The sequence below is a fragment of the Aquila chrysaetos genome, chromosome 25 (assembly GCF_900496995.4).
Source record: "Aquila chrysaetos chrysaetos chromosome 25, bAquChr1.4, whole genome shotgun sequence".
NCBI classification, from domain to species: Eukaryota; Metazoa; Chordata; class Aves; order Accipitriformes; family Accipitridae; genus Aquila; species Aquila chrysaetos.
In genome coordinates, this window is record NC_044028.1 from 12,511,416 (window position 1) to 12,523,472 (window position 12,057).

Sequence of the window (12,057 nt, forward strand, 5' to 3'; positions counted from 1 at the left end):
ATGGCCAGCAACCACCAGATATCTGTTTTTTCCTTATGTCTTTCCAGTGGACTCTGAGGATCTGTATGTGACCAGCATGCTCTATGAAAGGGAAGAAACTGAGAGGGAAGTCACTGGAGGAGAACTGACTGAACTAGTGTGGAAACTTTGCTTAGCACATAGTGTGAGTTTTGAGGTAAGCTTTCACACATAACCTCTGTTTCCTTGTAAGGCCCTTTGTGGTCTGAGAGTTCTCCTACATAGGTAAGAGGTGACTAGGTGTCGTGGTTTAACCCCAGCCAGCAACTAAGCACCACACAACTGCACGCTCACTCCCCCCCCCACCCAGTGGGATGGGGGAGAAAATCGGTAAAAGAAGTAAAACTCGTGGGTTGAGATAAGAACGGTTTAATAGAACAGAAAAGAAGAAACTAATAATGATAATGATAACACTAATAAAATGACAACATTAATGATAAAAGGATTGGAATGTACAAATGATGCGCAGTGCAATTGCTCACCACTGGCTAATCGACACCCAGTTAGTCCCTGAGCGGCAATCCCCAGCCCCCACTCCCCCCAGTTTCTATACTGGATGTGATGTCCCATGGTATGGAATACTCCATTGGCCACTTTGGGTCAGCTGCCCTGGCTGTGTCCTGTGCCAACTTCTTGTGCCCCTCGAGCTTTCTCGCTGGCTGGGCATGAGAAGCTGAAAAATCCTTGACTTTAGACTAAACACTACTTAGCAACAACTGAAAACATCAGTGTTATCAACATTCTTCGCATACTGAACTCAAAACCCTTTTCTACAGCTTTAGCATGGGATACTACCCCTGGTAGCGCTGCTGTTTCTCTGTTTATTGGAGTTCTGCAGTCCTTCTCCTGTTGCCTCATCCCTGCAAAACAGTTTGCACATGAAACCCTTGCCTCTGGATCTTGGCTGGTTGGTTACATGTGCTTCTCATGAATTCTAGTAATAACCATCATGTTTTCTGGGGATGCTGCTTGGGTCCAGAGGGAATCTCTTCTCACGTAAACCATTTTCATTGGTGAATGCTGCTAAGGTAGGGTGGAATATTGTGGTCATGTGGAACATGCAGTGGCTTAATTTTTTTCTATGACAACCATCATTCTAGATGAGGGTCTGCCTGTCTCCTTAGCTTGCTCAGGTCTTGTGATTTTTGTTGATACTGGCAGAAGCTGGATCAGTTAGTATTTGTCACCGTCTTTGAAATGAAGGTCCCTATCTTCTGTGAAATTTGGAGATTATCAAGAACACCTGTTATATACAATACAGAAGGATCAACAGATGATGGTGCTTAATCATTGCTGACCTGAGATGAACTGAGGGCAATGGCCTAAAAGAGAGGGCACTTCGTATCCCATTGTCCTTCAGATGGAGTGTTTTTTGCTGGTAATGAAGTTCCTATATAGAACAATGTGAAGGAAATGTAAATTGGAAAATAGAAGAACACACTTCTTGTTTAAGTCATTCATGGTCAGGATATTACTAGAGAACAAGTATGGTCTAATAGGGAAAGCACTGAACCGGCCTTGGTGCCTCCATGAATTTGCCACTGATGAGTTCAGTCAGCTCATTCCTGATATATTCCCTGTCCTCTGATGTTCTTGTCTTGTTAGATTGCTTGTACTTTGGAGCAAGATTATTTCTTGTGCAATGGGGATGTGATCTCTCCTGTAAATGCACATAGGTACAAGTGATGTTAACAAAAAACTTCAGACCTAGCCTAGGAGAGGGCACTTCACCTTCCTTTGTCTAGGTTAAGTCCCATGTCAAACAACAAAAGCTCTGCCTGTCTCTCCCTGAGGGGGACACAGATAATGGGAGATGGAGCACAGGCTTTGTGGGGACTGGAGAAGAGTGCACTGCTAGATTACAGCTCTGCAGGCCAGTGGTGCCTGTTTAGAAATTAATATACTATGGCTATTCACCTTTCTCTTAGCTTTAGCTGTGATTAATGAGCACAAGAGGTGTTTGTGTAATGTGGCGTGAGACTTAAGGCAAAGACACAGCGTGGAGAAGGATCACAGTCACAACAACTGAAGCGGGCAACTTCAGTCAGCTATGATAAATTACAACCCTAGCAGTTACTCCCAACCTATTAAATGGCGGTCATAGTCTGACCTGGTATCACAGCCTGACAAAGACCTCAGCACAGGGCTGAGGAGAGACCAGCAGGTGGCCTTTCTGGCGGTATATGGGATAGGTTTCTCTCTCTGAGTTATAAGCAAGTCTGCCATCTTTTTTAGCTGCATGCTAGGGAGATTGGGGCTATAGAGAGCTAACAGAGCCATAAACTTAATGGTTCTTGCTAATGTAGAATAAAAGCAGCCTCTTCGGTCGTGATCATGCTTAATTCTATGTGGCTGTCATTGTAACAGTGGTATGTAATGGCATTTAGGAACAGGCTAGAGGGCTACATACGGCTTGGAAAATGTTGCAAAAAGAAATTACTGCAGTGGACCTGAGAAACTTTCTCTAGATCCTACCTTCTTTTGAATGCCCATAATTCAGTGTCTTTGAAAGAATGGTAGATGTTTTTTCCCAGTAACAGTGGGATGTCACTTCTGTCTCCAAAGAGGCCCACTGGCTTCATGTGTGGGAAATTTGTTTTGTAAATTACTAAGATTAGCACAAGTGGCTGCTGTCTGCGCCACTGCCTAAAAAAGAGGTGAATTATTCATCATTTGCCTGTCCCAGCGCAGGGTTCGATTGGTTGTCAGCCATTTTCACTGTTTCAGGGTGTTCCTTCTGTGTGACAATACATTTCAAAGGGGATCTTTATTATCCCTCATTCCAACCGATAAAATGTCCTTTGGGCCAGGAAAGAAGTTATGGGAATGCCCACCGCGTTGCTTGGGAGACAGCTCCGCTGTTACGCATGTATAGCTTGTTTGTCCCCTTATTGTTTGACTCTGAATGAGACGAGATTATGCATTTCTTTCGGGACACAAACCCAAGAATAAATGGAAGGGAAAATCCCCAGCTGCAGGGAAAACAGTGAAGGCATAAGAAAATGGGGGTGGAGACTGTGTCACTTCCAAGGAAGCAAAGTTGTTGTTTAATTTTTTTAATGCTATTATGAGACAAGATTGAATTTCAATGTGGATGTAGATTAGCTAATGGACCATTAACTGAACAAGCTGCATACTGACAAAGAATGGTCAAAAGGGATGGGGAGAAGGGGACCCTCACTTGAGAGAGGCTTGAAGGAAGCCTGTCACACAGCTTCTACTGGGGACTGCATTTACATTTGGCTGTCTGGATTTTCATGCTGGTTTGGTAGCTCTGGTGAATGTGGCTGTGTATGCATTAAGCAGTGTGGGCCAGACTATGTCAGATTTACTTTGTCCAACTCCTGTACCCCGTCTGACCCAAAAGAGTTTACCTTTAAGGCACGGTCTTACCAATGTTTTTCTCATAAGGCATTCTAATTCCTAGTTACTACATAGTTGGGTGCTAGGATTTGCATGTTTAGAATACTTGTGGGTGTAGGGAGTATAACAGAGTATTTCCCAGGTAACGAAGATGTTCTGATTATCAAGATGAATTAAGATACTGTAGTTACGTGGATGATTTTGCTTTTTGAAATTCGACTGTTACTTTTCTGTATGACTATAATAATAACTTTACCAGGAACAGAAGTCTTTGTCTGCTTTGAGTTGGAAAGCCTTAGAAGATAGTGTTGGGAATGGCCTGTTAGGTCACTTAAACCTGGTCCATGCCCAGGCACAATTACATCCTTCCTGAAATTGAGGGTGAAATAAGGTTGACTGGCAAGGTGAGAAACCAAATAAGAAAGAACTGATGAGGATCAGAAGGAAGGGAAGTTATGCCATGGCAGGGAGAGAGTAACCATAAGCTGTTCAACCACTGGACTTCAGGGAGGAGAGTGTGTCACCTCCATCTGATTTCACGCTTGGCCTTCAATTCAAGGAAATCACTTGTTCTTTAACATACGTATAGTTGAAAAAAGAGATCAGACAGCTGAAAACCAGAAGTTCCATACAGAAGAGACAGCTATGTAATTCCAAAGAGGTATACTAAATTTACTGGAGAGAAGGCCTCACACTTTCATTGAGAACATGAATTAGTAGGCCAAAAAACCAAAGATGTTCATTGAACACATTTTCAAAGCAGCCTCCCTTGTGATTACGTGGCCTTATACTTGGCAGCAAATAAGTTGTCAAGCTTTCAAAGGGTAAATATTTCTATATATATCATAAGTAGAAACACTTTTATTAGGAAACATTTTACTACTTTAGCTTCCAATCTAAACTATCCCATGTTTATGCTTTCAGAGAAAATTTTTTTTTTTTTTTTTTAAATAGAGTTACAGTAAGTCTGCAGATAGAAGGAAAAGCAAGCTTCTTTGTAGAATAAAAGCCAGGCTTCCTTCTGTTTTATTTAGGGGTGGGAATGGGAGCCAAATTTGCATATAGTTTGTTGTTACGATACTACAAATAGAGGAATTTACAATGAGGTTATTGTTTATCTGACAGCTCAATTTCAATGCAACCTACCTTAAGAAATAAAAACAGCCCATCTGACCAGACAGTTCATTCTAGAGCTTTTTTATTAGAAAGTAAAAATAGCTGTTTCTGTGCAAAAGTTTGCACTGAGTTATTAGATGGGAGCTTGTCTAGTCAGCAGGTGTGAAGCAGAATGAAGTCAGTCTACAGCCTAAAATTACATCACCTGAAAATCTATTAGTCTGGAAATTTTATCTTGAACTGTGCTGTGGCCTCCAGCTGATGAGCCACCTGAGCTCATCAGCAGCTGCACATGCAGCTCCTTGTGATGACATCTGTGAGGCTCCCCAGCTCCCCTAATCATGCTGCTCATAGTGTATTTGCCTGTGTAAAAGGCACATAAGGCCTGTGTTTTACAAATGCTTTTGAAGAGCTTTATTAAATACAGTTCTCTGAATATTTTATAGACCATGAAATGTAATCTGTTTCACTAGCTCCATAGTGTTCAGGGTTTGGTAATTTCTTTTTAAAAGAGACCTTAAAGGTAATGATGGGATGGGATGGAATGGAATGGAATACATGTGGATCTAACTGAATTTTAGCAATGGAATTATAAATGTTATCGGAATTAATACCTAGGTAGGGCTTCATATACGAGAATAAATTTCAATTTGATGAAATTAATGTAGTATTGCTAAAAAGAAAAGAAGTCCAAAAGGAACAAAAACATAAACAATGTTTGTACTGGATCTGACAATTTATTCCCTCAGCCTATCAAACAACACAGTAGGAAATTACTCCATCTTCTTACTGAAAGACAGCTTCTTTTTACTGAAAATGTCTTGGCAGTCTTAAATTAAAATCAAATGCTAGCACTGGGTTATTCCAATTTTTCATTGCTTTTGGAAGCGGCTCCTGGAAGGAAGGTCAGGAAGTCAAAGTAGGTCTCTCCCCAGACCTTTGAAAATGTGACTTAGTGGAATTAGACTTTGTTTGTATGATTTTTACACGAAGAAGAATGTTTCCTTTGGAACCAGAGCAGTAGTCCTATGTCTAAGCCTTTCACATCTGAAGTGAATAAAGAATTTAAGTGAATCTGTATGACATGGACCATGATTAAAACTTGTACATTACAAAGTTATGTTAAAATGAACATACAAGCTACTGTATTTAACATTCTTCTAATGTTTTAAGTAATGAGACCTATCTCCCTTCTTGAACTTTGGATCAGGTTTCAGAGGAACACATCTACGTGCTATTTAGCCTTTAAAACACCATTTTCCAAAAAGCTTCTACTGAGGCCAAAATAACAACGCAATGAATACTGTATGTGCAAATGAAAATAATCTGAAAAAAGGAGAAAAGATCCTCCTTTCTCAGCAGAGGATAGGCTGGATAGGTAATACAGAGCCTGGTTTGAGTCAGGATGACACTGAAAGATTTGTACTCCATAAAAACAGAAAGGCTTCTGTCATCTTGGTAATGCGATCAGTTCAATTCAATATTTGATTAATTTGATTTCCAGCATCACATTTGAGAAAATAAAAATTATTGCTGGTAATGTAATACACATCCAAATGTACCTCGAGACAGTACTTTCTGACAAATATTTGTTTCAGCTGATAGGACACTGATACTGCCATATAAATTGTGGGGGTGGAAGTGAGCATTTTTTTAAATGTAAAGTCTATTACAGGTAGCTACTTCACTTAACAGAAAAGTGTGGGTCAACTGTGAATTGCTTTTAATTTCTTTCAGCCATGCACATGCAAATAAATTATTAAACAGAACTATTCAGCTTCAACTGTACAGCTAGATCAAAATGCTTAGGTTTTTTTAATGAAGTAACCCTAAAGTAAGTTTTTCATTTTTGCCCACGACAGCAAGGGGCAGCTTGTGAATGAAGGGCTAGAATTTATTTACACTGAAAAGTGTGTGTGATAATGTACTGCAGGTAAAATAGCTGCTGTATGTTGTAGCAATTCAGCTTAGTCAGGGAGAACAGCTCTTCTGCTACTATTCTTTTAACTAATCCAGTGCTGCCTGCAGAGGTAAGAGCAGTTATGCTTGGGCTTTTCCCCAGTAAAATGGAATATTTTCACACAGCGCTAGAGGTACTAGAGCAAAACTTTTAAGTGTTGTCCAAACCTCAGTTTAATGATCTTTCTTATAAACTTAAGACTAATAGAAAGTTAGCTTGACTATTGTCTCATTTTGTGTTAAGGCTATGTCAGCAATTCTGGTCGTAAATCAGGATCTTGCTGTACAAACGCAGAGAAGATTATGGCCTACTCTTCTGGATTGTAACCACAGTGCTGCATTTTGGTTTGGTATTCATTGGTATGCTAGTGGTGTGCTTAGTGGTCACTGAGCACTGTTGCTGGAGGGACTGACTGACATCCTGAGTGAAAGCCCTTCTCCTTATGTGTTTGCAGCCTGAAGAGAAAAACAAGGGAGGGAAGGAAGATAAAGACACAGGGAAGAGAGGAGGTTTTACTCTCAGGTTACATTGTTAAGTCAACGGCAGTGCTGGTATAACCCAAAGTCTCTTGTGGTGCTCTGTTCTCTAAAGCTGGTTTCTGCACAGCTATAATATTGCATTTGTTGTTGTGCTGTCTTACAGACTGCAGATCTTTTCACGACTCTCGTGTTTGAGCTTCGACGTCTTTCTCTTGAGGCCTTAAAAGCGCTATGGCAAAGATCTTCATTCAAATGCAGAGACAACTGGTAAGGGCCCTTTAGTAATTGCATTAAAAATATATAGAGAGAGGAAAGAAATGTTATGTAAATATTTAAAATAGATTAATGTTTTAAATCCATGCCCAAATGTTGGATTTAAATTTGGAGCACTTTAAAGGAAGAATGTGTATTGCAGATCTTGTTTATGTGACAGAAGGATGATATTCTTTCCTTACTGAATGAATGTTGTGTACAAAGTAGACTTTCCTGTCCCATACCTATTCCTACAGACTTCCTGTTTCAGGAACAATGTGAACAGGAAACTTGAGTCATGGCTTAGATGGAAATCAGTGCTGCTGGTTTTAAGCATCTACTGCCATTTGTTATGAAAAAGCTTACCTGGACCTGTTCTTTCAGTGCCCTTAGTACTCATGGGGGAGAGGAGACAAACATTAGGCTGGGAGTATGGACATGGCGGACCCACATCTTTCAGCAGGAGCCTGATCTCAGGATGGTTTATACCAATCATTGAACTGCAGCTTTAAAGATCAAGGCACCCACTCCTCTGCAGTCAGGAATAGTTCTGATGCAATGGTTTGAGACTTTCAGAAATATTAATCCAGTATTATTAAAATCAGTACAATTTTTTTCTCCCTCCAAAATCAATAGTCTGAAGAGTGTAAACAAAGAAACTTTTTTTTTTACTTGGTTTCAGTACAAAATGTCATCAGCCTATTTGAAATTAATCTAATGCCAAGTTTTATGTTTATAACAATATCTTAGGTTTCAGTACAAAATGTCATCAGCCTATTTGAAGTTAATCTAATGCCAAGTTTTCTGTTTGTAACAATATCTTAAACTTCATGCAAAAGGGGCGAATTTTGTTTTGGCTGAGGTTTATTCTCACCTTTTGACAAATAGTCATGCTAATATTCTTAAATATTAGATAGTAATCTAAACTACTCTGCCTCCTTCTATATTAACTTTAGACTGATTTTACTCAGGACAAGGTTATTAACTTTAGGAGCTAAAAAGAATCCCATGCAGACTACTCTCTTACTTTGATGCAAGTGCTTTTACCCAGTTTAGTTTAACTGCTTCCTAGTTAATGCAAAAGTGTCCGTCCACTGGTATAGGAAGTAGGTACAGAATATTTACAGAGGGACTGTTAAGAGCTGAAATGTGTATTGTCTGTCATGCTGGTGTAACCGTTCCACATACATAAGGTTTAAAAAAGCACAGGAAGTAGAAGCTAGTCAATTCAGTTTTATTATTTTCATGTTATTGGTGAAATGAAAGAAAAAACCCACCTTAATACAAAATCAGAGCTTTAAGGTACCTCAGTCTTTAGAAGTCAAACTTGGGATATGTTTTGGCTTCATTTTCAGAGAAAGCAACTGAGTATTTTCTTAAAAGCCTGGTTACATACAGTTCTTGAAACACCAATACACTTCATCGCATCTTGGCTGAGGCATATTTCCCTAACGTCACTAAACCAAAGGATAATGTTGATTTCTGTGGAATCTGGCATTTGCTAAGCCAGTGGACTTTTATTAACGTTGAAAGAAGCCCAACCTTAATGTGTTTGTTATTTGATTCTTGAGTATTCTGGTCATTTTAGATTTGCTGTACTTTTTTTCTTGTGTTACAGGCAGCCCCTAATAGAGGCTCTCCCATCTTGTGCTACAGAGGCATGTGTTGTCCTAATGAAAGAAATTATAGCGTCCGGAGAAGTTGAAGAAGACAAAGTGGAATACTTCTTCTGGTCATTTTCATTCATTCCTAAACCCACCTCAGGCATGATCGAATCTCTTGCTGTGAGTGGGTGTTGTTTTTTCTTTTTTAGTTTATCATCAATCTAGCTGGCTCATAATTTTTGTATTTTACAGTAATAGTCTTTTTCACAGATTTATACAAAACTCTATCTGTCCAGGTAATTTTCATGGTGAAACTACTGGCTATTTTAATTTTGATTCCAAAAGAGGATGCAGTTATGTTTGGTCACTGGAGCTAGATTTGCATTTTTAGCCTTGAGACTTTTTAAAAAAAAAAAAAGAAAAAGAAAAAAAAGTGTAAACTACCCTGTGGACTCTGGAGACTGGTTTAGGTGAATTAGTTTTGAGGTTCAAGGTCAGGTCAGTGTGAGGAGAATGATGCTGTTGCAGCTACTCCCTGCTTTGGATAGAGAGTTTTATTCTCCGGTTTGGTCTGTTACAAGCTTTGTATTTAGCACCTGGAGACATTTCAGTCCTTTGTATATGCAGTGCTATTGCAGCTTTTGACATTTTTCCTTAACTAAGTTAATTGTATGCAGAGTAATACTGGCTCCGTTTTGTACTATATTTTTCCTTTAAAGATCTGTTGTTCTGCTGGGTTTATACAGTGTAATCTGTCGTGCTTTTAGAGTCTGAAGTTGGGCTTGCTATGTTGTTTTGTGAAGCTGCAGAGTTCCAGGCAGTAAAATCATAGATAGTCCTGTAGCTTAAATGAGCCATTAAGAATTTTTTTTTTTAAGTAAGTAAAATGTTATGCCTGCTGGACTTGTGTGCTCATGAACCATTGATCAGCCATGGAGAATCTTGCGGAGTATATCACAGCCTGCTGTTCCCAATCATACTGATTCTGTTCTGATCAGGAGTACAAAAACCAGCTCTCAGTGTTAGCAGGCTTTCCACAGCATCTGCATGAAATAATTTATCTTGAGTTCATTTGGGCTTCACAAACGTTGGTTGAAGCGGCGGGATTTTCAACAGTTAACAGGCTTGCTTCAGAGAGTACAGAAATTTGGAATTTGCAGGTTTATGGGACAGAAAAATTAATTTTCATTCTAAAAATGGGTAAATTGCCTGTGACTTACTGACCTGTCAGTGCTTTTTGCTAAGTATTGAGGTGGGACTTAGAGAAACTGTACTGGTGGGTGTTGAACTATTTTGAGTGTCCTGGAAAATAATTTAGATTTGTTTTCACACTCCTTCCTAAGCACACAGGGCATGAGTTCTTGTGAAAAGAACTGAGATCTATATCATGTTGACACTAATTTAGCCTGTATGTTTACATGTGAAGGTGGAAGAATTTTCCACTATATCTCTGCAGAGTTGTCCTTTTTTGTTTGTTTGTTTAAATCCTTTAAGGGCTGTTTGTAAATATGCATTGTTGAGATTGAGTTTTAGTATTTAAATATTTTGATGCATTTATTTTCTATGGTATATTACAGTAATCATGACAATCACTTTTCTGAAACACCCTGTTCTTTTTCTGCTTGTTTACAGCCTTTGCTGAAATCACCAGGAGCAAGCCAGAGCTGCTTCTTAGGAGTAACTGCTCTCTTACATAGGTTTTGTTCAGCTTACAGTTCCTGTGATGGTGTACCTGCTGTGCAGAGTGTGATGAGGACTCTTGGGAAATTTTTGGGGGGAAATTGTACCGTGCAAGATTCAGAACAACTCAGTGAGGTATCAGTCATACAGAAGCATATGATATAATGCTTTACTTTTCTACTCACTTTATGATCTAGAACGTGTTTGATGAAAATGGCATTCAGTGGATTTCCAGAAAGCCATGAATACAAACTTTGTAAATGAATATTCTTTGGTAGGATGGGCAGATAAAATTTTGTAATCCAACAAGTACAACCTATCAGCATGGGTGGTCTTGTGTGTTTAAATAAGGAAAAGTCTTGGGTCTACTGATGAAGCAAACTTCATACTGTTGATCAGTAGGAAGAACACACATCACTCCCCTGTAAAATGGCACATTGATGAAAGTTTCCTATTCCTTTTTTGACTCAAAATCATGTACAGTTAGTGTTAGCTGTGTTATTGCTGGCTAATAAGTTCTGCTGAGTCACAGTGTTACTGGCTGTAAGTCAGTCATGATATTGGGAAACTAAAAGGAGAGGAAAATCGTTCTTAGTTGCTGTGTGTGATCTTGAGTTAAGAGTAATTCCTGCCACAGTTCTGGGGCTTTTTATCTTTAATTGACATTTGCTGCTGAAGAAATATCATATCTTAAGTTTGATGATCTACTTAAACAATCGGTTCTTCCTTATCATGCTTAGAAAATAGAGATACCAGTGACAGTGTATCACATAGCAGTTAAGAGCCCAAGAGCTAAGTTTATCATCTCATGTATTTGTGTGTCTCTAATTTTCCAGTGTGCAAGCTAAACACACGGGTTTTGTATCTTTCTTCATACAGTGTGAGCAGTCTGTTCACTTTTAATTCTTACACCATTTATTAAAGGAATAACTTAAAAAACTAGATTTTATGTATTGGGAGCCTTGAACAAAATTTTGATTAGAAAAAACAAAAGAGATTCCATTGCTGAACTTTTTTGTCTTCCCATCAGCCATAGAATCATAGTTTCTGAGTATGTTTTCAGTTTCTTACTATGTGCTGTATGAAATTTTCATAGTTCATTTTGGTAGAATTGGGATTTTACACGGTTTGGGGATACATCACTCTCATTAGAAAAAATTGGAATAGGTGATGTATCTTTTAAAGTCTGTGCTCTCCATCAGAAAGAGGCATCACCGCACTGGTGAGTGGTCTCATGTCTCTCAGAGGTGCCTCACTGGTCTCTACTGAGCCCTTAGAAAGACGTATTTAAAAAAATAAAAACAGCCATTTAAGTTCCCAAAGATGGATGTGGAGTGGTATTTTCAAGAGAAGCTTTGATATCAATGTTGCTAATGGATTGTCAGTGGGATTGGCATGGTCACCTGAGCATCTGCTCTCTCCGTGCTTACTCTTACATCCCTTGCTGCCAGCTGGGCAAGGACAGTGCCATATGGATAGTTCCAAGCTAGGATTGTGCTGCTGGACTGGATGCCTATACATGCCAGTTTGCTAGCAGTAGACCAAATGAAGCAAATGTCTATTCAGTTTATATTGCAATCTTTCC

The 12,057-nt window shown here is 39.1% G+C and overlaps 1 protein-coding gene across 5 annotated transcripts in view; it reads left to right on the forward strand.

The window, feature by feature from the left end:
- Positions 1-12,057, forward strand: part of LOC115335953 — a 106,097-nt gene that overhangs the window by 15,584 nt on the left and 78,456 nt on the right. For all 5 annotated transcript variants that reach the window (XM_041120334.1, XM_030002337.2, XM_041120333.1 and 2 more), the window contains exons 8-11: positions 48-175; positions 7,100-7,203; positions 8,807-8,972; positions 10,425-10,607. In XM_041120334.1, coding sequence (XP_040976268.1) covers positions 48-175; positions 7,100-7,203; positions 8,807-8,972; positions 10,425-10,607 — 581 coding nt within the window. The remainder of the gene's footprint in view (positions 1-47; positions 176-7,099; positions 7,204-8,806; positions 8,973-10,424; positions 10,608-12,057) is intronic.